The following is a 25,627-nucleotide window of genomic DNA, read 5'->3' as shown; positions in this document are numbered from 1 at the left end:
GTATATATGTATACTTATAGGTATAAACACAGACATACACACACAAGCACATACATACAAACACGCATACACATAAACATATATGTGTCTGTAATGTATGTGTAATTGTGTAAGTTGTTTATACTGGACTTAAAAGGGTGATTTTATGGTGTGCCATTTTCCTTGTTCGGAATAATAATGGAATAATAACGGATTGAGAGATAGCGATCGATAACTTCCATACAGACATCAGTCGACAATTAATAGAATAAAAAGGATTATGGCATGATTATCAATTGATGAATAGAGAGAGAGAGAGAGAGAGGGGGGGGAGAAATGATTATAAGTAAAAGCATATTAAGACATCTGTACAATCAATCTCATCTGCTCATTCTTATATATGTATGTATATATATGTATGTATATATATATATATATATATATATATATATATATATATATACGTACATATATATACGTATATATATATATATATATATATACATATCTATCTATCTATTTATATATATATGCTCATATGTACATGTGTGTGTCTATATATATGTATGTACACATTCATGTATATATATATATATATATATATATATATATATATATATATATATATATGCACAATACTCTCATACACATACACACACACACTATATGACACACGCACATACACATGCACACTATATGACACACACACATCTGTAATAAGTGCAATGGGTAATGGGTGTGTCTGTGCGTGTAGTGGGATGTGGGTGAGTGTATATAACTATATATAAAGCCAGCTGTGTTGAATCATTGCTGCAATCAGAAGAGATTCTCTCCACTCAGCTATATTTCAAAGAAACTTTGTTCAGGGTGAGTAGCACATATTTATCATGTTCTGTCCCCCTTGGCTATGGGATCATTTTAAGATTGTCACAATTCACGCACGTAAACACACATATCTATACATACATACATATATTACATACATATATACATCAGAAGCATACATACATATATATATATATGTATATATATATATATATATATATATATATATATATAATAATAATCTTTTACTCTTTTACTTGTTTCAGTTATTTGACTGTGGCCATGCTAGAGCACCACATTTAGTCAAACAAATCGACCCCAGGATTTATTCTTTGTAAGCCTAGTACTTATTCTATTAGTCTCTTTTGCTGTACTGCTAAGATACGGTGACTTAAACACACCAACATTAGTTGTCAAGCAATGGTGGGGGGACAAACACAGACACACAAATACATACATACGTACATACATACATATAAATATATAAAGGTGGGCTTCTTTCAGTTTCCATCTACCAAATCCACTTACAAGTAGAAGACACCTGCCCAAGGTACCACACAGTGAGACTGAACCTGGAGCCATGTGGTTGGGAAGCAAGCTTCATACCACCCAGCCACTCCTGCACCTATAAGCCACTCCTGTGCCTATCTCTCTCTCTCTCTCTCTCTCTCTCTCTCTCTCTCTCTCTCTCTATATATATATATATATATATATATATATATATATATTTATATGTTACTGTTTGGACTCTAGGTCTACAAGTATGTCAATTAAAGGACATTCACCAATTTGGACTTCCATTCCTGTCATCAATTATGTGTGAATATATATATATATATATATATATATATATATATATATACCAAATAATAAGATTAAGAATTATATTTAACTGTTCGCTAAACCCCACCGACTGGGTTTACTGTCTGGAAACCAGGATTTTTTATACCTGAAAAATTTCAGTATTAGTCTGGAATCTGACAGTGTTGATAACCCAGATTTCATCCTATCTTTATACCCTACCAGGACTTTATATATGCATATATATATATATATATATATATATATATATTTGAAAAAAATTATATAGAAAAAAATTAAGGTACTCAGAAATCTGGATGTTTGTACATTTACAGATTTTTATTAATGTCACATATTAAATAAAGCCCTTTTCACCTGGTCGTGCAGGATTTTCAAAAACAATTTGAAAATCCTGCACGACCAGGTGAAAAGCGCTTTATTTAATATGTGACATTAATAAAAATCTGTAAATGTACAAACATCCAGATTTCTGAGTACCTTAATTTATATATATATATATATATATATATATATATATATATATGTATATATATATTTAAAGGACCCCCTTCAGTCATGAATGACCATGGGATTGCACCTGGAAAGCTCCCTTCCAAAACGCAAGTCCAGGCAAGGTTGTTTATGGAAGACCAACAGTCACCTCTGCATGCCAGTCTCCCCTCTCTACCTACCGATGTTATCCAAGGGAAAGGCAAAAGCCAATACAGCTTGGTCCTAGTGATGTTGCATCTCATTTCTACAGCAGAGGGAACTGGAGCAATGTGAAATTAAGTGTCTTGCTCAAGAACACAACACGCAGCCCAGTCCAAGAATCCAACTCACTACCTCATGATTGTGCATCCAATGCTCTTACCACTGCAGGGTGTTTGGCGTTAGGAAGGGCATCTAGTCATAAAAACCATGCCAAAACAGACACAGAAGTTTGTTGAAGTCTTCTGCCTGGTCAGCTCCTGTCAAACCGTCAAACTCATGCCAGCATCGAAAGCAGACGTAAATGACGATGAGATATGTGTGTGTGTGTGTGTGTGTGTATACATATATGTATGTATACAGCAGCGGCCATAATGTAAGGGTCAGAAAGAACAAGTCTATTGAAATATTTATCATAGAAGATTAACAACACGTTGAGACTAGATAGTTTACACATATTTAGATATATCAAATATCTATCTTTCACGAAAAATTCAAGTGAACGGAATAAATATTTCGTAAGTTATGAGGAAATAAACAGTCTTCCAAATTGCAGCGGCCAAAAGTTAAGGGTCACTTAGAAAAAAAAATTAACTACTAGCCGAGGTATTTGTTAGTTAGAAGACTGTTAATGGGCTAACATTTTCTTCTTATGATCTTGCATTATTGGAACACTCAACTGTCAATATGGTGGCCTGTGCGAGACGATCGGTAGTGAAAAACAAACGTCTGTGTGCCTTCATCGAGAGGGCAAATCAAATTCTGTGATAGGGTAAGAATAAAACAAATGAATTAAGAGTAAGGTAGAATACACTCTTCTATTTTATTCCTTATGTAAACTGTGAATTTTCCCTGTCTAAAATATTCATACCTTGTCTCTGATGACGGAATACCCAGTACGTGGACAAACTAATCTACCACTTGGATTATCCCAGAAACGGCTATAAGACTTCAAATTTACCTTACTCTAATTAAATCATTCTAAATGACTGGAGATACTCGTTGCTTTTCTCTCTAATATTACACACACACACACACACACACACACACACACACACACACACATACACACATAACACACACACACACACACATGCACACACATACGCACACACACACATACAAGCTTGTTACCAGGTCAAATGTACTTGAAGCATATTTGAACCTATAAGAAATCCATTTACAGCATTTTGTCATCGAGAAAATGTTTCTTTGCAGACAAATAGGTGTAAATACACTGATTCAGCTGTCAGCAATGCCTAACCAGACTGTGAGATGCACGCATTTCAGAGTTGTTATTTCCTCTTCAGCGACAGATACTTGAAAGGGAAAAACTGCAAGCTGACACTCGAGACAGACTTCCCTTATGATATTCCTGTCATTGTTTAATGACTGGTTGAACTATTCAGCAGTTTACCATAAATAAAATAGATATTTTATCTATGGCAAGCCACTGAATATTGCAACACACACACACACACACACACACACACAATTTCCAAGATTCAAGGGAATCAAGTACTTAAAAAATAGTAAAGCAGGTAGGTCAGGTCAGTGATAGGTTTATCGTGCACAAGCAATATTTAAGGACAAATACGTACCTACCAAAGTGAACATGGATTTGTACTCTGGTTGTGCATACAATCACAAATGGCTGACTGAATACACAATGAGTCGTCAAGGTTGCACATGGCTACTCTAACTGCACCTATTACGTCACACTCAGTAGATTCCAGATCCAAACAAATTGCAGGTTTCAAATTAGGTGAATGATAAACAAATAACTGATGGATTGTGGTTCACTACAACTGTTTCAGACGTGTTTTTTTTTTTTTTTTTTATTAATGACCAGAAATGTTAAATCATGCTAAAACAAAAAACAAAAAACAATCAAAAAAAAAAAAACATTTTCATCAGGTGAATACAGGTAAGAATTAAACATTTTGAACATTTCAAGAACAAGTAAAGAGACTCTCTGACCGAATTTGGGTCGGTAGATTCAAATGGCGTTTTGTACTTGTGCTTGAAATATTCAAAGTGCATTCACCTTGTTAGACTTGACAATTACGAACTCCATGTGAGTAAGGAGAGGTCCTGTCGAGGATATTCCATGCCATGTTGAAGAAGTCACTTTTTTGGTTCTGGAGTCTCCAAATGAAGCAAGACAGGGAGATAGTGCTTTTTCTCGTCCTTACACCTGAAGGAGCATATGTGATGCGTAAATCTCCCTCTTAAATCTTTGGCTGTTATGCTATGTAGTGTCTTATAATGCCATTGAAATTTCGGAGGCTACAAGTTGGGGTGTCGATAGAAACTGTGTGGGCTCGTGACTGTTTGTATTGTAGTATGTAATGCTGGAAGTAATATTATCTAAGCATGAATTGATAACCTCGACATTATGAGCACTAACAAGTTTATGATATATATAGGTTCTCAAAAATGCTGTATAATTCGCGACAGGAAGATGCTAGCTACGTCAATGAAAACTTCTAAATTGCATGAGAGATTAAACCACATTACCTTTCTCTTAATAACACTGTGTGAATTTGGAGATGAGTGTGAGTAATCCTCCATATACTAACTTACCAGTGGAACTACATCTTGCTGCTAATGCTTGGCTATATTGGATCTTGGCCTTATTGAAGATATCTTTGTTAATAGGGTTGGATATTCTCCTGCTGATATTTGTGAGTAGTTTTCATATTATATCCGGGATCGGGGTTTCTATAGATGTAAATAAGCTTGCTTTAGGTGTCCAGAGTGAAATCCAAAAGGTGATCTTCAAGTTGGTGGTAGAAGTTATGCTGAGGCTGAATTCTTTGAAGATGTTTATAAAATACTTCCAGAACATGTTCATGGTGTGACCATTCATATGGCTTGAGTCTACTTGGTCATCGTTCCTGTACAAGGCCGAACTCTGAGATTCAGTGCGTTTTTATGGCATTGGGGATACCCCCAGAAACCCAACGAGGTCAGCGACCTCATCTTCACCGTAGCTTCCCATAGACACATTAAACATTGGGTAGCGTACCGTTTTCTTCGTCTCGTAGGAATAATTGCGAAGGAGATATGACTTCGTAGCATTCGGAATGATTCTGATATCGAGGTTGTAAATTTGTCTACAGAAGACTGTGGCTTTCAGGATGAGAAATTTCGATACTGAAGAGTAGCAATCCACGATATAGGACAGGATGAATTTACAGTTAATCACAGCGATACTGAAGTTTAATTAACCAAACTTGTAGCCCTTCTAATATCAGGGTTGCAATCGACAATGCGTTTACTTACAATGCTTGTCTCGTTCATGGCTGGATTGCTTAGCCTGCTTTTAAGTTGTGAAAGACAGTCGGGTTTGTGCTCTTTAAATGTGATATAGGAAGAGTTTATGTGACCACCAAAATCATTTATCTTTAGGAGAGGTGGCTAGTTTCTTCACTTCAGTGTTTATTGTTTGTCACTCTCTGTGTCACTCAGTGGTTGACACTAGGATGGGTATATGACCGTAGAAACGACGCCAAAGTAGACACTGGGGCTTGGCACAGTCCCAAGTCTCGCAGACTCCTGTCGAAGCGTCGAGAAAATGGACATTAAATGATGGTAATGATGATTATGATGACGATGTTGATGATAATGGTGATTTGAGTTTTTTTCCTTATGGGGTTTTTTCACGCTGACTACTTGATAAATTCTTATAAAGATTTTATCCTATATTATATTATAAATAATTAGAATATATTCAGTGCTGAATATTATTCTGTATAAGCACGTGTTACTGAGATGCAACCGGATAAATTCTAACCTCTTTCACGGATATATAATGATGAACAGAAGTCATCGTACTATTGTTGGGCACATCGTGGTATGTTGATTTTTGGTTATTTTTCATATGTCTCGACCATACGTGTACTGATGAACAAAAGATGCAGCTTACTTCACAGTTTTTGCTGTATTAATTGAGAAACCAGTGGTTTGCCGTTAAGTTAAATGTTTTTAGGAGATTAATTTTTGAAAGTTGCATTCCCTCGCTTTCGGTAAATATGTTGCTTATTTTTTGGTAGTTTTTGACTTGTTTAGTCCCTCTAAGCGTGAGGCACTACTATATAGTTAATGGCCTTATATAAATTATATATTTATGGGAAAAAGACGATGAGTTTTTTTCCTTATGGGGTTTTTTCACGCTGACTACTTGATAAATTCTTATAAAGATTTTATCCTATATTATATATATATATATATATATATATATATATATATATATATATATATATATATAAATGTCGAATAATGAAAGTGAATGCTCAACACCACATTGGTATTCCAAAAAGCCTGGTACTCATTCAATCGGTCTCTTTTGCTGAACCGCTTGGTTACGGAGACATACGTATGTATACCCTCTTTTCTGGTTATGTCATAAAAATATAAGATTTACGAGTTGCATTCCATAAGTTTTGAGACATTTTTTCAGGAGAAACAGTCATAACTGTCTTAGATTATTTTAACTTTTGCATATCGTTACTATGCGTCTAATAAGGCAACTTTTCTTATTCCAGATTGAACATTGCTGTATCAGCACTTTGAACACTGCCTGCTAAACGCTGCTTGTTACAGTTGATTAGTTTGCAGAATGCAGTCAGGCAGACGAAATGCCGCTAAGCATTTAGCCCGGCATGTTAATAAATCTGTCAGCTCACCATCTTAATTGACAATATGATTGCTCCTATGAATAATTAAAATTGATGCTTATCTCGTTTCAGCCGAACATGTATTTGCGTTTGTGTGTCCTGCTTTTGGCCATGGTGCCACTGATAGCTGCTGACCTCCTCGACTCCGAAAACTTACGTAATTTCGTCCTTCAATTCCATAACGATCTCAGGGCAAACGAAGGAGCCTCAGATATGATTAAACTGGTAGGGTCTCCCTTGTTGTTATTGTTATTATTATTGTTGTTGTTGTCTCGTTATGGCTCTGGCTTTTGGCATAGTGGTGAAGGGGCTGGTGGTCAGATTCTTATTCTGGTGTTGTTGTTGGTGGTTGTTGTTGGTGTTTAACCCCAGGTCAACTCCAAGGCTGTTTTAGCACCTTTATAGGGCTCCGGGTTACTCAAAGCACTAGGGCCTGTAGTAGTTTTTCACTAACAACAAGCCACAGCATACATAAATCAGAATGAGGGGCCCCTAAATCCGTAAGGCCCCTAAATCCGTAAGGCCCCTAAATCCGTAAGGCCCCTAAGCAGCTGCCCAGTGTGTCCATGTCTGAAGACGGCGCTGGTCAACTCTGACTATACAGATCTATGATCAAAGGCATTCCGGCCGTGACCATCCAACCTTTTTATGGATGTCTTTTTTTACACGTTTCAGTCATTTGATTGCGACCATGCTGGAGTGCTGTCTTTAAGAGTTTTAGTCGAACATATCGAATCGTTACTCTTTTTTAAAAGCCCGGTACTCATTCTAACAGTCTCTATTGCTGAAGTTAATGAGGACGTAGACAAACTAACACCGGTTGTCAAACGGAAGGGTGGGAAGAAACACTCACACACACACACACACACACACACAAATCCACTCACAAGGCTTTGGTTGGTCTGAAGCTATTGTAGAAGACACTTGCCCAAGGTGCCACGCAGTGGGACTGAACCCAGAACCATGTGGTTGGGAAAATGACATTATCTAGCGCAGTAGTTCCCAACCTTTTTTCCGGCTGACCCCTCTATAACTTTCCAGAACAATGTACCCCCACCCCCACCATCAGTGGTTGGTGTAGTATTTTAGATCCCACACTCCACCACAATTATCCTTGGCCTCACCAGCCGTGTATATGTACCCCACGCTGGGAATCACTGATTTAGTGTATCCTTGCCTTGATTTGAGAGAGATTTGGTAACTATTTCCAGCAGCTTAGATACCACATAGAGGCACCTGTCGTTACAGATGTAGAATTTAAAAAAGTATTAAATTACACTCACTTTTATGTACGGACTGCCACATGTCTCACATCTTGCTTATTTCCTGGAAGACAACCAACACCTTCATATTTTACTGGCCTCCTTTGAAAGGACAAGATATCTTCCTTCTCCATTCACTGCTGAGAGCTTCGTCAACCACAAACACCTGCAATATTTTTCTGCTCTCTGTAAAAAGGATAAGGCATCTTCCCTCTTCCTTCATACTACAAGGCCAACGACCACAACTTGGTCTCTTTTCTTACTTTCTGTTGAATGACAAGATTTGAAACTTTAAACTTTTCACTCTTCAATGTCAATAGAAATTATCAACGTTCTACCTACCTACCTACCTACCTACCTACCTACTTATCCATCCAAATCCACCCACTTATCTATCTATCTATCTATCTATCTATCTATCTATCTATCTATCTATCTATCTATCTATCTACAGGCTTGGAGCGATCAACTAACAAGAGAAGCCTATAAATGGGCCCAAAATTGTGTGTTTGATCATGAAAGGAAGGGCCGAGGTGAGAACCTTGCGTTTGACAGTAACGCAGGCATTATCAAGGACCTCATCCGGTCTGAAATGCAACGTTGGTTCGATGAAAAGAGCGATTTCAGGCGACACGCTAATGGGTGTGGTAGCAGCTGTCACTATACTCAGGTAAATGTTATAATTCTTTTCTAATTTTGACTCAAGGCCAGCAATTTTTAAGGGCTGGCGGCAAGTTGGTTACACTGACCTCAATGTTTGACTCATTTATTTTATCGACCCTCAAAGGATGAAAAGCAACGTGTTTTGTTCAATCCGCAAACGAATGTGCCCCCTCTCCGCCCTTTAATAAAAATAATAATCCTTTCTTCTATAGGCACAAAGTCTAAAATTTTGTGGGAAGGGTACTAGTCGATTACATCAATCCCAGTGCTGGAGTGGTACTTATTTTATCGACCTCGGAAGGATGAAAAGCAAAACCGACATCGGCGGAATTTGAATTCAGGACGTAAAGACGGACGAAACGCCGCTAAGCAATTTGTCCGGCATGCTAACGATTTCGTCAGCTCACCGCGTTAATAATAATAATAATAATAATAATAATAATAATAATAATAATAATAATAATGATAATAATAATAATAACAAGAGCACTCAACGCAAACCTCCGTCAAGGCCGCACCAACGTCCTCACAACGATTAGCCGGAGAATACTAAAAATGAACCCGATCATTCTCGAAAATTAAGTAAAAAGAAAACGGGAAAATAATCCGGAATCCTTGTCCGGTACGTGATCGATCCCAATGGTAGTCAGGTGGGTGAGCGGACCGTGTTTGTAATGCTGTGTGTGTGTGTATCGTCTGCAGTGGGAACAGGGACAGTTTTCTCTATGAAGGCCTTTTTTAGTCTATCCAGTGACATAGAGTCTTTACGGCCATTAAGGTCTACAGTGAAGAATTTATCCGTGCGTGAAAGAAAACGGAAAGGACCTGCATACGGTGCTGTTAACGGAGGTTTAACAACATCGTTGCGCACAAAAAGGTGGGTCCAAGAAGTAAAGCTTCCTCCAATACAGAGCTAGAAATGCAATTGTCAAGTAGGTAAGAAGTTTTAAATAGGAGTGATATATTCAAAATTGGTAAAACTACAAATTGTCGAGGATAAATTAAATCTATTATTGTTACTGGATATGTTAGTGTTATTGAATTTCTAGACGGTTTTGTTGCCGTTTGTTTATGTAGTTTGATTTCTTAATCCATCAGTTTCTACTAAGATAGAGTAAAATTAATAATAGAGAAACGGAAATAAAACTTTGGGAACAGCAACGCCAGCATAACTTACGTGGAAACCATGAGCGTGCTTTCAAGGGAGATAATCAGAGAAAAACTTGAAAGTCAACGTAAGATCGTAATACATCATGTAAAATAAAGTGAATATAACAAATAATCCAGAATCCTTGGCCGGTACCGGATCGATCCCAAAATCTAATCAGTTCATGCCAGTCACGAGGCCAAACATCCCTGAAAGTTTCATCCTAATCCATCCAGCGGTTCCTGAGACACCTTGTCCACGGACAAACGAACAAACAAACAAACACGACTGTAAACAATACCTTCGCCTTGGCGAAGGCAGAGGTAATAATAACAATGATGATGATGATGATGGTTTCATATTTTGCTACAAAGGCAGTAATTTTGGGGAGAGGGGATGAGTCGATTACATCGAACCCAATATTAAATTGGTACCTATTCTATCGCGCCCGAAAGGATAAAAGGCAAAGTCGACCTTGGTGTAATTTGAACCCAGAACGTAAAGTCGGAAGAAATGGCGCTAGGCATTTTACCCAGCATGCTAGTGATTCTGCCGCCTCGCCGCCTTTAGTTAGACTAATATTAAAAACTGAACTCCGCGCTAGAAATAATTGATATAACTACGCTAGCCTTACCAATCATAAACTCCAGTTCCAATATTATAAACTGGAACCAAAGTAAATTGAAACAATTGGATAGAGAAACCAGAAAACCACTAACAGCACACTGAAGTCACCCTCCCAAAGCAGACGTTGATAGAATATACCTACTCCACACTCAAGGAGGGTGTGGCCTGACATAAATAGAAAATTTCTGCAAATAACACTTGCTGAACTGGACAAATATTTAGAAAGAAAGAATGAAAGATTTATGAATGTAATAAAGAAATGCGAAACATAAACAAAACAAAGTCTTTTCTATACACGAAGAAGCGATAAAATACAAAGCAGAAATAGATTACATTGAAACAATAAATATAAATAATAACACAATAGAAATGGTAAACATACAAAAAACAACACCACAAATAAATCTACAAAACATACTCAAAGAAAAATGGAAAGAAAAAGCCACTCTATGGTCAATACGTTGCAAAGCTTGGCCCTTTAGGGAGAGGGAGGCAGTCGATTACATCAATTCCCAGTATTTGACTGGCATTTTATCGATCTGGTCGGGATGAGAGGCAAATATGATCTCGATGAGATTTGCCTAAAAACGTTAGCAGCCAGAAGAAATATCGCTTAGCATTTATTCCGATGCTCTAATGATTCTGCCAGCGATTCTGCTATTATAAATCTATTCACATTTTCCTTTTCTTGGTTCTCTTCTGATTGAATCGGTTGTGCCTGCTCGTTGTTGAAAACTTTGCGCAGCCACTGTGTTATCTGCATCAAGGTCAACTGTTTGTCAATGATTGCTGCAAGAACTACCGTTGACCGTAAGAAATAGCAGGACAATGTTTGTATACACAGTATTGGATGGTCGTTGACTGTAATAAGTTCGTCCGTCCTTTGACAAGTTTTAACTACCGCAGAGGCCCCAAGCACTTTCCTCGTTAAGCAATAGATCAATAATTTCTTACGTTTATAAATTAATTTGGACTTACACTTTCAGATTTCTAATGCCTCTATGCAACAAAAATTATAACTACCCCAACTCATTTATAAAGAAGTGTAGTACATATAACGGACCATGAATAATATTAATTAATGTCCTATCCATACGTTAATGAGGTGTTAAATAATTTTCGTTTTTTTAAAAAAGAATACATGTAATTATTTCATCGGGATTTGAATTCTGACATTATAGTACCTATATAGTAGTCTTTGCACAGAACAGTATACATAAAATAATACATTTCTGAACTTCGCTGGATAATAAACGTAGTAATATGCGTAACTGTAGGAATCATTATAAGTGTTGTTCAGGTAAGCAGTGCCTTTGGGAAAATTTAGCGTGTGTTTATGTATGCGAGTTTGTGTCTGTTTGTGTTTGCGCGTGTACGTATGTGTATGAGTGTATTTGTGTGTGCGCCAATATGTTTGTATGTGTGCATGTATGTGTATGAGTATATGTGCGTGCATGTGTGCGTGTGTACGCATGCATGTATACGTATGCATGTGTGTATGTTTGTATGTGTGAGTGTATTCAAGTATTTATATATGTGCAAATACGTATTTATCAGTGTGTATGTGTGTGCAAGTACGCGTGTCCGTGTTTGTGTGTATGTATGTATGTGTATGTGTGTATGCATATGTATGTGCTTGTGTGTGTATATATATTCTGTGTGTGTGTGTGCGTGTGTGTGTGCACACGCACATGTCCATGCGTCTCCATGCTTGTGTTCATATCTATACTGGTCTAAAAATAAAACAGTGCTATTTTTGTTGCATGACTTACCGATTCGACAAACAGTGATTGATAACATAAAATACCAGGCAGATATTGGCACTAAGTTCGATGTGACTGATTTAAACCATTGACGTCCACGGCCATGCTACGACATAGCATAGAACGGTTGCAGTCCAAAAGCTGAACTCAATACAAGAGTGAAAGTATAGAAGAAATACCTAAATCTTCTATACTACCTCTACTGACTCACCTTACATCACCTACTATGAACTATATCCTTTCATTTTCTACATCCACAGATGGTCTGGGCCAACACAACACACGTAGGGTGTGCAGCTATTAATTGTCCCAATTTAAGGGCTTTTGGACGTAATGTGCAGAATGCTAAATATTTGGTCTGCTTCTACTATCCCAAGTTAGTACCAACATTTACTGTTACATCCAGCATCAGGCTGTTGGTCTGAAAATCTTTCTTTCTTTCTTTCTTTACTTCTTTCTATTTGTTCTTTCTGTCTTTCCTTCTTTCCTTCTTTTTCATTCTTTCTTCCCTATTTTCCTTCATTTTTCTTTCTTTCTTTGTATTTCCGTTTGCCCATCTGTCTGTTTGCATGTCTGGCTGGCTGGCTTGCTGGTTGACTATCTGTATATGTGTGTGTGTGTGTGTGTGTGTGTGTGCGCGCCTTTCCATGTGTATGCGTGTATGTACATATGTGTTAGTATGTGTGTTTGTGCATGGGTGTATGCATGTGTATGAGTATGTTTGTGTGCACGCGCATGCGCACATATCCATCTGTCTCTATGTCTGTGTTTATATTTATGTATATATATATATATATATATATATATATAAATGCGCCCTTTTAAAGCCTAGCCAGACTCATGGGCCCGGTTTCCCGGTTTCAATGGCGTTTGTGTTCCCCAGCTGGACGGGACGCCAATCCATCGCAGAGTTACTCATTTTTGCCAGCTGAGTGGACTGGAGCAACGTGAAATGAAGTGTTTTGCTCAAGAACACAACGCGTCACCCGGTCCAGGAATCGAAACCACAATCTTCCGATCATGATGCTGACACCCTAACCACTAAACCTCCACATTATATATATATATATATATATATATATATATATATATATATATATATATATATATATATATATATATATATATATATATATATATATATATATATATATATACTGGTTTAAAATAAAACATCTCTCCGTCTGTTCATCCGTCCGTCTGTCTGCCCCTTCATTCACTTGTTTACTTGTCTATCCAGCTGTTTGTCTATCCGACCGTCTGTTTGCCTGTCCATCCGCTTGTCTGTCCATTCGTTCGTCTGTCTGTCTGTCTGTCTGTCTCACTGTCTGTCCGTCCGTTCGTCTCTCCGTCTATCTGTGTATATACGAACAGTTTTGAATATATATATATCCTCATACATAAACACTGACAACACTACCTGCAGCCACTCAAAGAAACCCACATGTAACTCTGTCTCTCTGTCATTTTTAGGGGAAACATTGGCAATAATATATACACAAGTGGTAGTGCCTGCTCCATGTGTCCAGCTAACTTTAATAGATGTTCTAACAGATTATGTAACGGTAAGAGACATTTCATATTTATTCTTTTATTCTTTCATTTGTTTCTGTCATTTGACTGCGACCATGCTGGAGCACCGGCTTTAGTCGAGCAAATCGACCCCAGGACTTATTCTTTGTAAGCCTAATACTTATTCTATCGGACTCCTTGTGCCGAACCGTTAAGTTACGGGGACGTAAACACACAAACATCGGTTGTCAAGCGATGTTGGGGGTGGGGGTGGACAAACACAGACACACAGACACACACACACACACACACACGCAAATATATACGACATGCTTCTTTCAGTTTCCATCAACCAAATCCACTCACAAGGCTTTGGTCAGCCCGAGGCTATAGTAGAAGACACTTGCCCAAGGTGCCACGCAATGGGACTGAACCCAGAACAATGTGGTTGGTAAGTAAGTTACTTACGACACAGCCACAAAATAAGTATGTATGTATGTATGTAAACATTGTTGTGTGGGTGTTGTTGTTATTGTTAGTTACACTGGTATCTGGTTGATTTAAGGAATGAAAATATGTTTCTTGTGCTGCGTGTAGAATTAATCGAACAACACCCGCAAACGTTTAACAGAAGATATTATTGTGCATAAAGACAAAATACGTTGGCTTTTATAGATAACGAAAGCAATAATAGATTTCAAATTTTGGCACATGGCAAGCAATTCCGAAGGAGGGCGTAAGTCAATTTAATCGACTCTTGTGCTCATCTGGTACTTATTTCATTGACCCCCAAAAGGATGAAAGATAAATTCGATCTCGGCTGAATTTGAACTCAGAACGTGAAGACGAGCTAAAACATTTTGCCGCTAAAGCATTTTGCCGCTAAAACATTTTGCCCGGCGTGCTAACGATTCTGTCAGGTCACCACCTTAAATCGTAAGGATATAGCCAAGAGATGGACACTTCTTTTGTAGACTTTGAAAGACATATGATCACATGCTGTGTAGGCTTTCATAGGAGTCTGGGATTAATGGGAAACTTCTGATTGCCGTGAAATCCCTATATGAATGCACAGATTTTTGTGTTCGGATAAATGGCGCTAAGCAAAAGCCTTCCAATGTAGCGTTGGACTTCGGCAGGGGTGCCTTTTATCACCGCCATTTTCAAAAATTTTATGAACTGGATTGACGTACGTTGCTGTTTTGGAAGTGGTATCGCAATCGATGGGTGTAGGATTGGTCGGCTGATATTCATAGACGACATGGTGCCACTTGGCTCATCAGAAGGTCATCTCCAGCATGCCTTGAGTGGGTTCGATGACAAGTGCTGCTAGATACTTTACCTTTAACCTTTTATTGTTTTCAGTCACTGGATAGTAGCCATGCTGGAGCAACACCTTGAAGGGTGTAGTCGAACAAATTGTTGCCAGCATAAATTTTTTAAAAGTCAAGTTCTTATTCCATCTGTTCTCTTTTGTCTAACTGATAAGTTCCCAGAACGTAAGTAAACCAGCCCCGGTTTCAAGCATGGGGGAACACGCACACGTGCGTGCGCATCAACATGGGTGAACGTATCAAGTGAGCTGATTTTGTTTTATTGACATTTGCAGTCCAGTCTTCCGGTTATATTTATCTGCACACGGTACAGAAAGAAGGAAAGGCGTGCGCGCATGTTTGTAAAACTGAATGTATAATTTATGTTAGAAATTAAATGAAACCAAACTCTTCTATCTTTTCACAGGAGGACATTCAGGTGATGTAGCAGCCATGGGTAAGTCTTCTCATGTATCATATGGTGAACTAGATACTCTCTTTTGATGGGGAAAACGGGTAGCATTTCCCATTTGCCGAGATTATATATTGGTAATAAAGTATTGGGCAACTTTATGTCGATGCCATCATATATCAGAATTAGATCAGGTAAAAATATTTGGAGCTAACATTGTATTCTGTTACTTGTTTCAGTCATTTGACTGCGGCCATGCTGGAGTACCACCTTGAAGGGTTTTTAGTCGAACAAATCAATCCCAGTATTTATTTATTTTTAAGCCTTGTACCTTTTCTGTCGGTCTCTTTTGCCGAACCGCTAAGTTACAGGGGCGTAAACACACCAACACCGGTTGCCAAGCAATGACGGGGAGGGACAGACACAAAAACAAAGACGCGCGCGCGCGCACACACGCAAACACACACACACACACACACCTGCGCCTATTTACCTTGTATTAAAATAACATCAGGTATCATCCTGTGGTGCATGATTGTATGTTTAAGATAAAGTATGATGGCTTCAGTGACCTGGATATGAATTTAACCTGAATCCAGTAGTAGGGCCCCACAACGGGAGTTCCAAGTGTTTGAAGAATGTGGAACCAGTTCTTAGCCACTGTGGTTCCCAGGTCTACTCTGACCCTGAGTAATAACACCAGTTAGGTTTCCACCTATGGCTTAACTAACATAGAAACCACTGGGAGTGAATGACCCCTTTTTTTCATAAGAACTTCCTTTTAGGAGAATGTAAACTTGTACGAGTTTACATTCTCCGTCGTCCCTGGAAAGGGCCGACTTGTGTGGGTGAATGCTTTTCTTGAGGGTATCCAAGATAAATAACCCGACGAGGTCGGCGATCTCATCCCCGCTGTAGCTCCCCATAGAAACATCGAAACGACAGCCTGGCAATCTCAAGCTATGTGAACGCTGACACCATGGCTAAGTTACACACGCGTACACTTTTATATATACATATACATATTTCGTCGGAGAGACGAGGACCATTCAGTCATCGTTAAGGATGACCGATGACTTGCACAGCGACTTTGAAGTGAAGAAAAGTTGCACACCATCAACCTCACTGTAATTATCTTCAGTCCAGTGGCAAGACGAGGTCAAGACGACTGGGGATGGAGACGGATGTAGTGGATGACCAAGATGTCTGGCTTGGCTCATCTTGCTCTCTGTATTGCATAATACATTGTTGCAGCCATCTTTCCCGCCTTGGAACCATGAAGGCTTCTTCTGTAGAGTCTGCCAGATTCAGTCTTTCACAAGCACAGGTAGGCAAGCCCTAATGTGCTAATTAAGCCATACCTGAGACCCTAACAGATGCTTCCACTGCGGGTCGGGGTAGAACTGGAAACAATGGTGGCTATCAAAAGTAAGGTAAATTTACCTTCTCGAATCATATCGACTGATAAGGGCCGGTTTCCCGGTTTGCATGGCGTATATGTTCCCCTCGTGGACTGGACACCAATCTGTCGCAGGATTACTTATTTTTGCCGTGTAAACTGGAACAACGTGAAATAAAGTGTTTTGTACAAGAACACAATGTGTCGCCCGGCCCAGGAATCAAAACTACAATCTTGCGATCATGAATCCATTACCTTAACCACCAAGCCACGCGCCTTCAGATGATGGATAACAGGTGATTCCACTCTCCTCAAAACCTTAGAATTCCTGAAGCAAAGTTCTACTTCCAGAAGCAGTTTAAAGTCATATCCAGGGCACGCGCGCTCGTTCACACGTGCTCGTTCACACGCGCGTACGCATAGATAGATGTATAGGACATTCAACACATTTAGTAAGAGCTGCATATATATATATATATATATATATATATATATATATATGTATATATATATATATATATATATATATATATATATATATATATATATATATATATATATATATATATATATATACATACATACATACATACACATATACACATACATATATATACATACATACAAATATACATAAATACACACATACATATATATATATGTGTATGTGTGTATATATGTATATATATATATATATATATATATATATATATATAATATATGTATGTATATATATATATATATATATATATATATATATATATATATATATATATATATATATATATTGGTCATTGCTTTTGTAAATCCATTAAGATTCCAATTCCCTATGTATATATGTATATATATATATATATATATATATATATATATATATATATATATATATGTTTATATATGTGTGTGTGTATATATATATATATATATATATATATATATACTAGCAGCTAAGCCCGGTTTCACCCGGTCGGTTTGGTTGATGTGACTGTAAAACCTGTTCTGTGTAAACATTCGACTTGTTTGGGCACGCTTACGTTAAAAAACAATTTTTTAGAATGACTTTTTTCTGTTAAAACGCTAAAAATAACTGACCAACAAAAATAAAAGATTCCAGCCAAGATTCAACCAAATCCAAAAATAAACCCAAATACTAAGGGAACAAAGAGGAATCATCTCAGTTGCATTGCGTGCGCACATACACAAACACAGTATGAAATAATGAAATTCTAAGTAAATACATTAGAAAGAATTGAAATATTGAGATAAAAGAATTTCATTCAGCCTGGTAATTCTATTAATAGTACTGTGAAACGACTTTTAATTTCTTTTTAAAGATCCTTGTCCTGACCTTAACGAGAGCTGCAAAATGTGGGCAGATATGGGAGAATGCAACAATAACCCAAATTATATGAGAACGAACTGCAGGAAATCATGTAGGACTTGCTGAAGCAGAAGTGACATTGACGGTCTTTGGTTAGGCAAGAAGAATCTAAGTCCTTCAGTCGCAGAGTAGATTTTTTAAATTTGTAACACTAGTTGCAAAAACTTAACGAAACGAAATCTTCTGTAAGATGCTAATAAACAATCGTCTAATTGGACACTGAATACTAATGTGACTATTGTTGTTATTGTTGTTGTTGTTGCTTAATCTCCACCCCCAAGTTATTCTTGATTGAGCAGAGGTGGTCAAGGACTCAGAACCACTGCGTGAATGCGGTCAGCTAAAGCTCAATGCCGCGGGAGTACATCAAACAATACCTTGTGAGTGTAATTTCTTGACACATGCGCACACACGGACAGACACGCACACGCACGCACACACACACACGCACACACACACACACACACACACACACACACACACACACACACACACATACACACAGGAGGGAGTCTCCACTGAGGAGATTGCCGGTTTCCAACAAAGATACAAAGCTTCATCTTTGGGATGTATTAACACAGACAAATTCACATTTAGAACTTGAGAAAAGTCTTGCATATTTTTAATGTTCCACTCACAGATTGCCCTTGTAATATACGAATTAGCCGATCGATTTCTCTTTCTGAAAATCCCAGTTTATCCAGATTTTCCTTTAAGCATTTACTAACAAAACCTAGTGCTCCAATTATTTTTGGTATGAATATAAATTCATAATCTGGACATAGAAGCTGCAGGTTTCGAAGCAGTTGTCCATAGATGTCCTATTTTCCTTTGGTTTTCAAAGATATATTTATATTTGCAGGGCATTTGACCCCTATGATTTTACATACCATTTCCCTTCTGTCCCAAACAACAATATCCGGACTGTTATGTCTATATTTGACAGAATTTTTGATGGGAATATTCCTCTAGTATTCCCTGAGTTGGTGTCTATGAATGTATTCCATAAATGAGGGATTTTCTAAGTTTATTTCAGGACAGTCTTTTTTGTGGATGGTATTGTAAATTGTTTTAGCAACAACATAGGGAGATAGTACCGTGACGGTATTTTAGGATAGCTGCTAATCACATGCGCGATGTCTTCCACAGAAACATGACATAGCCTACACAGGCGGTTGCAGCTTGGGATTACAAGAGTGTCACTGTCCCTCTTGTTCACCGGGTACTTTGTGGCAATCTCCTGTACCTTCAAGCTTCCGGGCAACATACCCATGCATAATCTTTTTTGTATGTTGAGTGCTTTCCATCCAGGTCTTTGTGAGGTAAGAAAGCTCAGCTGCTTTGGGGCTGAAGAGGAGATCATCAGGAAGAGAGTGTTTCTTGAGGAGTTCACTGCCAACTCGTACAATATTGCTAACTTTACTTTTCAGCACTGCATTTATATATTTATTTTTGCTGCCTGAGTGATACCATACGGTATTCGAAGGCCGTCTACACTGGACTGAGGCCTCTACCACCTTCATTTCTTCTTAGGTAAAGCCTGTCAACACCATTGTTTCTGTGGAAGTTCCCAGTTGTTGTCAGGATTTTGCGGGTTTTAATATCTATGGAGTGGATTCCCTCTACAGACCATTCAAGTATCCCAACTGCAATTGCATTGTGGGATATTGTTTTGTTGTAAGAGGAGAGTTCCGACTGCCATATTTTCCTAAGTCTGGTGAAATATTCTCGGGTCACTCAATTTTTATTCACAGTGCCTTCATATTATATATTTTCGTCTATGCCTTTGTGTGGAATGGGGGAGATAGAGAGACCGTTGGTGCACAGGTTTGGGATTTGGGGGACTGACTTTTCTCGTCCTACAACCAAATATGAACATTTCTTTTGGCCAAATTCCATGCCTGTATCAAATGAAAATGTTGTTACTAATTCCAGCTGTTTTTTTTGGTATTGTTAACACTTTTAGCATAAATCTTGAGGTTGTCTACAAAGAAATCAAGAGTTCCATTGATATTTCTAGCAGTTCAAGGTCCTAGCATGTAACCATTTGTTTTCTGTAGTAGGAACGATAATGGATTCAGTGCCAAAATGAAAGAAGTACAGAAAGACTATCTCCCCGGAATATTCCCTTTGAAATGCCTATTCTATCAGAAACAATTATTCTCTTCTCATTTGTAAGGGTAAGAATTGTCGTCCATGTCTTTGTGAGACTCTCTATAGCAGCAATTAAGGTAGCTGGTACTTTTGCCAGATGAAGGCACTTCAACAGCCATGAATGAGGAATAGAGTCGAATGCCTTTGTAACACACACGCGCGCGCACACACATTTCGTTTTTGTCTTTGGTTTGCAAGATTCTTTATGTGAATTCGTGTGTTGAAGCATATTTCATTGTATCTGGGGAGAGTCATTCTCTTTTAGTGCCTTATTACTTAACACACTCACCGGTTCTATTTCCTCTCATTTACTTATTTATTTTCTTAAAATTTTCGTTGTGCCTTGCAATATTTTCAATAGTCGTTGACTCCATCCGTTATCAAAGCTGCGTTTGTTTGTGCGCATGTGCGTGCGTCAGTATGCATTAGAGTGGAGCGAAAAAGGTACTTTTTACACAGATTTTCGAAATATGGTTTTAAGAATATATTTTTTTAATTTGGAACCCTTTAAAAACCACTATGTTAAAATCTGAAGTTCTTTAATTCACATCTTCAAGCTCCGTAGCCCATTTGAAATTTTGAATAATGAGTGAAAAATCGATTCATACCACGTTTGCTGTTTCTCATTTAATATTTACACTCCTTGTTACGAATCAATTTTCTTTTGCAAAATCCTTTAAAAACAAGAGTGTTAAAATTTCAAACTCTAAAATTTGTATCTTCAGACTCTGTAACGCACTTGAAATTTCGAAATTATGTGAAATAAAAAGACTTTTCGACTTTGTTTTCTTTATTATTCTTAATACTAGGTCACCGAATATATGTGTTATATGAGGTCGAGATTACACACGCATTAAAATAGAATTACGTGTAAACCAATTTTTAATTCTTGACACATTTTAGTGATAAAAATAATTAACATTTCGAATTTATTCGAAATAATTCCTGTTTTTAAAGGAGTTGCACTTGCAACAGGAAATATCAAATAAATCTTTTGTTGCATTGTTTTTAAACACATTACACTTTGTTTGAAACGGTGGCACATTTTCACAGATTTTAGTAATGTCTGGTACTTTAGATAAAAGTTTAAGATTTTCGGTTTAACTGACTCAATCGTAACACAAGGGATGGATGCCTTTTGCCAAAGAAGAATTATCTTTACTGCTACAGTCTTGACAATTTGTTTAATTGAAGGATCTTTCTCAGCTACATTATTTTCTTTTTTCTCGTTCAAATAAAACACATTTTAGTACGTCCTTATCAATTGGCAAAACTCACTCGCTAAGATCGCACGGAGTACCAAATATTGGGCATTCAGTATCACGACACTAAATTTAACACGATCATTAATTTTAATACAATGGCCTGAAGTCAAGGTACAAAGTAGAGAACTTCACACACGTACGACGTACTTCCACACGCAACGACCGTTGCAGCGGCACTGGAAAAAAGTTCACACACCCGTTCTTTTTATAGTCAATGCGGAATCTCAAGATATTAGTCAATTGTATTGAAACTTGGTACGCAACATTATAAGGATACTGTATTTACTATTTTGCATTCTACTATGAAGAAACATGTATTCGTTACATCTTATAATCATTCAAATCCAAAGTTCGGCCAAAAATAGCGATTTAAATAGTTTTCAATTGCGTAGCGGAGCCTGAAACAATATTTAACTGCAAAGTTCTTTAAACACCTTTCTTTTAACCCTAATTCGAAACAAAATATCGATTCTTGGTTACCAATTTTGAAAGCTGCATTTTTCGCTCCTCCCTAGTGTGTGCATGTGTATATGTATGTATGAGGTCTTCCCTGGTATTCCTTTTCATTATGACTGGCTATGGGTTTTTTTATTTCTTTGTCCTCGGGATTATCCTTCCGCCGGATTTCATTACAGAGTGTCCTAGCTACAACATCATGTCTCATCATACCGTGATGACATTTTCGGACAACTGCTTATGATGTGGGTGATATCTTCAGTATGAACTTCACAAAGCATCTCTGATAATGACAGAGTCAACGACTATTGAAAAGGTTGCAAGACGCAACGAAAATGCTATTTTTAGCGTAGGAGTGATCGCTGACCCTTTCCGGTCAGCGAAAGGTCAGAAAAACAAGATAGGACTTGTACTGAACTGACCCAGCTTTGGGAGGGGGTAAAGTAACACTATTGAGCTACGGTATTTGTGATAAATACGAGAACAGGAATTGGCGCGGGGCAGTTGGCCGAGGATTTGGGTAGCAGTCGAGTTGGCGAAGGCGAGTTGGCCAGTCGAGTTGGCCGAAGGAATTGGCGAAGGCAGTTGGCCTGAGAGTTGGATGAAGAACGTCAGCCAGTGAAGATGAACAGTGATAAGTCTGACAGAGAGAGGCCGAGAGAGAGGGTCTATAGTCAGCAGGTACGAGTAAGCAGAAATGCATAGAGTCTCAGGAAGTTATTACGGTAAAGGTTTGTGTAAATATTCTTCCAAGAAAAATGTACTTGTCGTTATGATGTATAAAGAAAAAGAACTGTTAACTGTGATGTTGACTTAAAAGAGAGAAATAAAAAAGAAAGAACTTCGTTACATGTTGTTTAACTGAAAAGAAAACAAAGAAGTGAAAGAACTTTTGATGGACTTGATGTACGAACTCTTGCTTATGTAATGATTGTAAACCTTTGATTATGTTGCATGCGCTGTTGTTATATGCTATTGAATTTGAATTGTTATGCAATGTATTGATGATGTAATGTTTTATTCTGATGTTTGATGTAAAAAGAAAAAGTTAGTTCCGCTACTCAACGTAGGGTCTCCGTGTTATTTCTTCCTCTCCTCCTTTTGCCTGTTGTTCTTCGTTGCGTGCTCCGGCCGGGGCTTATTGGTGGTCGTGGCGAGCATCTCGACTCACTGAGCGTCGACGTTCGCGCGCGCGCGAATTCTCTCTTCGTTAATGAGGTGCTTCGCGTGCGGGCGTTCGTAACAATACGCACATACATATATATATATATATATATATATATATATATATATATATATATATATATATATATATATATATATATACATACATATATATATATATATATATATATGTGTGTGTGTGTGTGTGTATAAATAATACAGAATGGGACAAGAATGCAAAACATGCAGACGGTTAGGTGATACAAGAAAGGGACAAAACATGCAGACGTTACAAAGAAAGCACGAACAGGTCATTCGGAGTTTTCTCCCTTCAGATGCGATCCAAATTATCTTTGCAATTTTGGCTGGTTATTCTCGATATTGCTCCAATCTGGCCAGCCCCAAGGAAAAACTAAGCTAAAGAGCATTAGATTCCTTGGAAGAAAGCAGCGAATGTATACAAAAACAAGGACGGAAAAAAACGAACAATCTTACCCAAATACAGTAGGAATAATAACAGGGCGCGCGCGCACGCACGCACGCACACACACACACACACACACACACACACACACATATATATAATTTTGTCTGGGGAGAGTTGTATATTTCTTGTGACTCTATCTTCTTTCTTTCTCTCTCATCCTCATTCCGTTTCTAGCATCCAAACTTCCTCTCTTCCTCTCGTCTTCTCACTCTTAATTGTAGACTTTCTCCCTTCCTTCCTTCCTTCCTTCCTTCCTTCCTTCCCTGTTCTCGCTGCCGCGCTCTCGTCCTCCTTCCCTTCTACTTACTGTCCACACGTGATCCGTGACTAATCTTCTCATCTTTCTGCCTTTTCGCCACCGGACGCTTAGCTTGCCGGTCAGCATTTATCTCCCCTCTTCCTATTTCTCTTTCTATGTCCATTCAAGATTCCTTCTAGGCGTTACCCGCCACCATCGTGTTTGGCCGAAAGGCCGTATTTATTCCGTCTTCGTCATTTCTTTACTTTCGTACGTCCACTCTGTACTGTTTTGTTTGCTCGATCCCTAATTCCCCGCAAATTTTGCGGGTGCCGCCAATATACGAACTTCTCAGTCTTATCGTTAAAGCATGAAACTGAGTATTAGTATTTCGGTCGATAACTGATGAAGAATTAGGGTCCTTCTGTGTCTCTCTTATGTGTACGTTTTGTAGTATTTAATGCAGTTTTCATTTGTTGAGTAACTGAACGCCACGCATCCCAACCTTTGTTAACGGTAAGTTTATATATATATGTATGTATGTGTATATATATATATATATATATATATATATATATATATATATATATATATAGCAATAAGAAAATAGAGGGGAATAGGTGGTATTCATCAACATTGTATTGTGTCAATTTACTTGTTTGTTTGTTTACTAAGATAACAATAATAACAATATACAAACACATGTGACATATTATGTCGTATCAGTAATTAAAAAATGACATATAGTGACAGAATGTCATTTTTTAATTAATGATACGACATAATATGTCACATGTGTTTGTATATTGTTATTATTGTCCTCTTAGTAAACAAATAAACAAGTAAATTGACACAATACAATATCTGCAAGTTGATGAATACCACCTATTCCCCTCCATTTTCTTATTGCTACATAAATTAATGGTAAAATATTTTTTTACCCGCACCCATTTATTGCACTTGGTAATGCAATGAAAAAACACAAGTGTATTAATAATTGGGTATTCTTCCAGCAGTATATTGGATAAATATTATCTCTTAGTGGGTTGGATTCACAACCCCCAACTTTCTTGGATATATATATATATATGTATATATATTAGTTTATGTATATATTAATATTATCTCAGTTATTAAAACTTTCGATAATTTAAATACGTTAATAGTTACTAGAGGTAGCAAAATTACACTAAAAACAAGATATCACAGCCGTTTTACAGGTTGATATACCAAGTTAAAGTGGTACATTTTGAGAAGATATGGATAATAATAAATGGAGCAAAACGCATGTCAATAAAAGTTCCTTTAATTCCTACATATGTTTCGAAATAAATGATAGTACTTTCACAAAGAAGAAAGAGCTGTTGGGGTTCCTCCTTTATTTCT

The 25,627-nt window shown here is 37.6% G+C and overlaps 1 protein-coding gene across 2 annotated transcripts; it reads left to right on the top strand.

Moving 5' to 3' along the window:
• Positions 1-788: 788 nt before the first annotated feature.
• On the top strand, positions 789-18,707 carry LOC106878583 (peptidase inhibitor 15-A-like). Of its 2 annotated transcripts, none has more exons than XR_016238880.1 (7): positions 789-846; positions 7,071-7,223; positions 8,715-8,930; positions 12,721-12,836; positions 13,934-14,837; positions 15,206-15,742; positions 18,431-18,707. XR_016238880.1 is itself a non-coding variant. In XM_089344830.1 (7 exons), exons 2-7 carry the CDS (start codon positions 7,077-7,079, stop codon positions 18,541-18,543), a joined length of 714 nt encoding a protein of 237 aa, XP_089200956.1. In that variant the 5' UTR covers positions 789-846; positions 7,071-7,076; the 3' UTR covers positions 18,544-18,707. The 2 variants fall into 2 exon arrangements, 1 of the variants encoding a protein (XP_089200956.1); XM_089344830.1 differs by having other exon boundaries at positions 13,934-14,025; positions 15,713-15,742.
• Positions 18,708-25,627: the final 6,920 nt, after the last annotated feature.

Source organism: Octopus bimaculoides, chromosome 28 (assembly GCF_046866305.1).
Source record: "Octopus bimaculoides isolate indiv1 chromosome 28, ASM4686630v1, whole genome shotgun sequence".
Classification (NCBI taxonomy): Eukaryota; Metazoa; Mollusca; class Cephalopoda; order Octopoda; family Octopodidae; genus Octopus; species Octopus bimaculoides.
Note: the sequence above shows the minus strand (reverse complement) of the source record. Positions and strands in the feature narration are given on the sequence as shown.

Bases quoted from the DNA above. Each gene is read 5' to 3' on its own strand.
- LOC106878583 (XM_089344830.1), top strand. From the start codon at position 7,077: ATGTATTTGCGTTTGTGTGTCCTGCTTTTGGCCATGGTGCCACTGATA. The intron at 7,224-8,714 runs GTAGGGTCTCCC...ATCTATCTACAG, and splicing joins CCTCAGATATGATTAAACTG to GCTTGGAGCGATCAACTAAC. The intron at 8,931-12,720 runs GTAAATGTTATA...CTACATCCACAG, and splicing joins GCAGCTGTCACTATACTCAG to ATGGTCTGGGCCAACACAAC.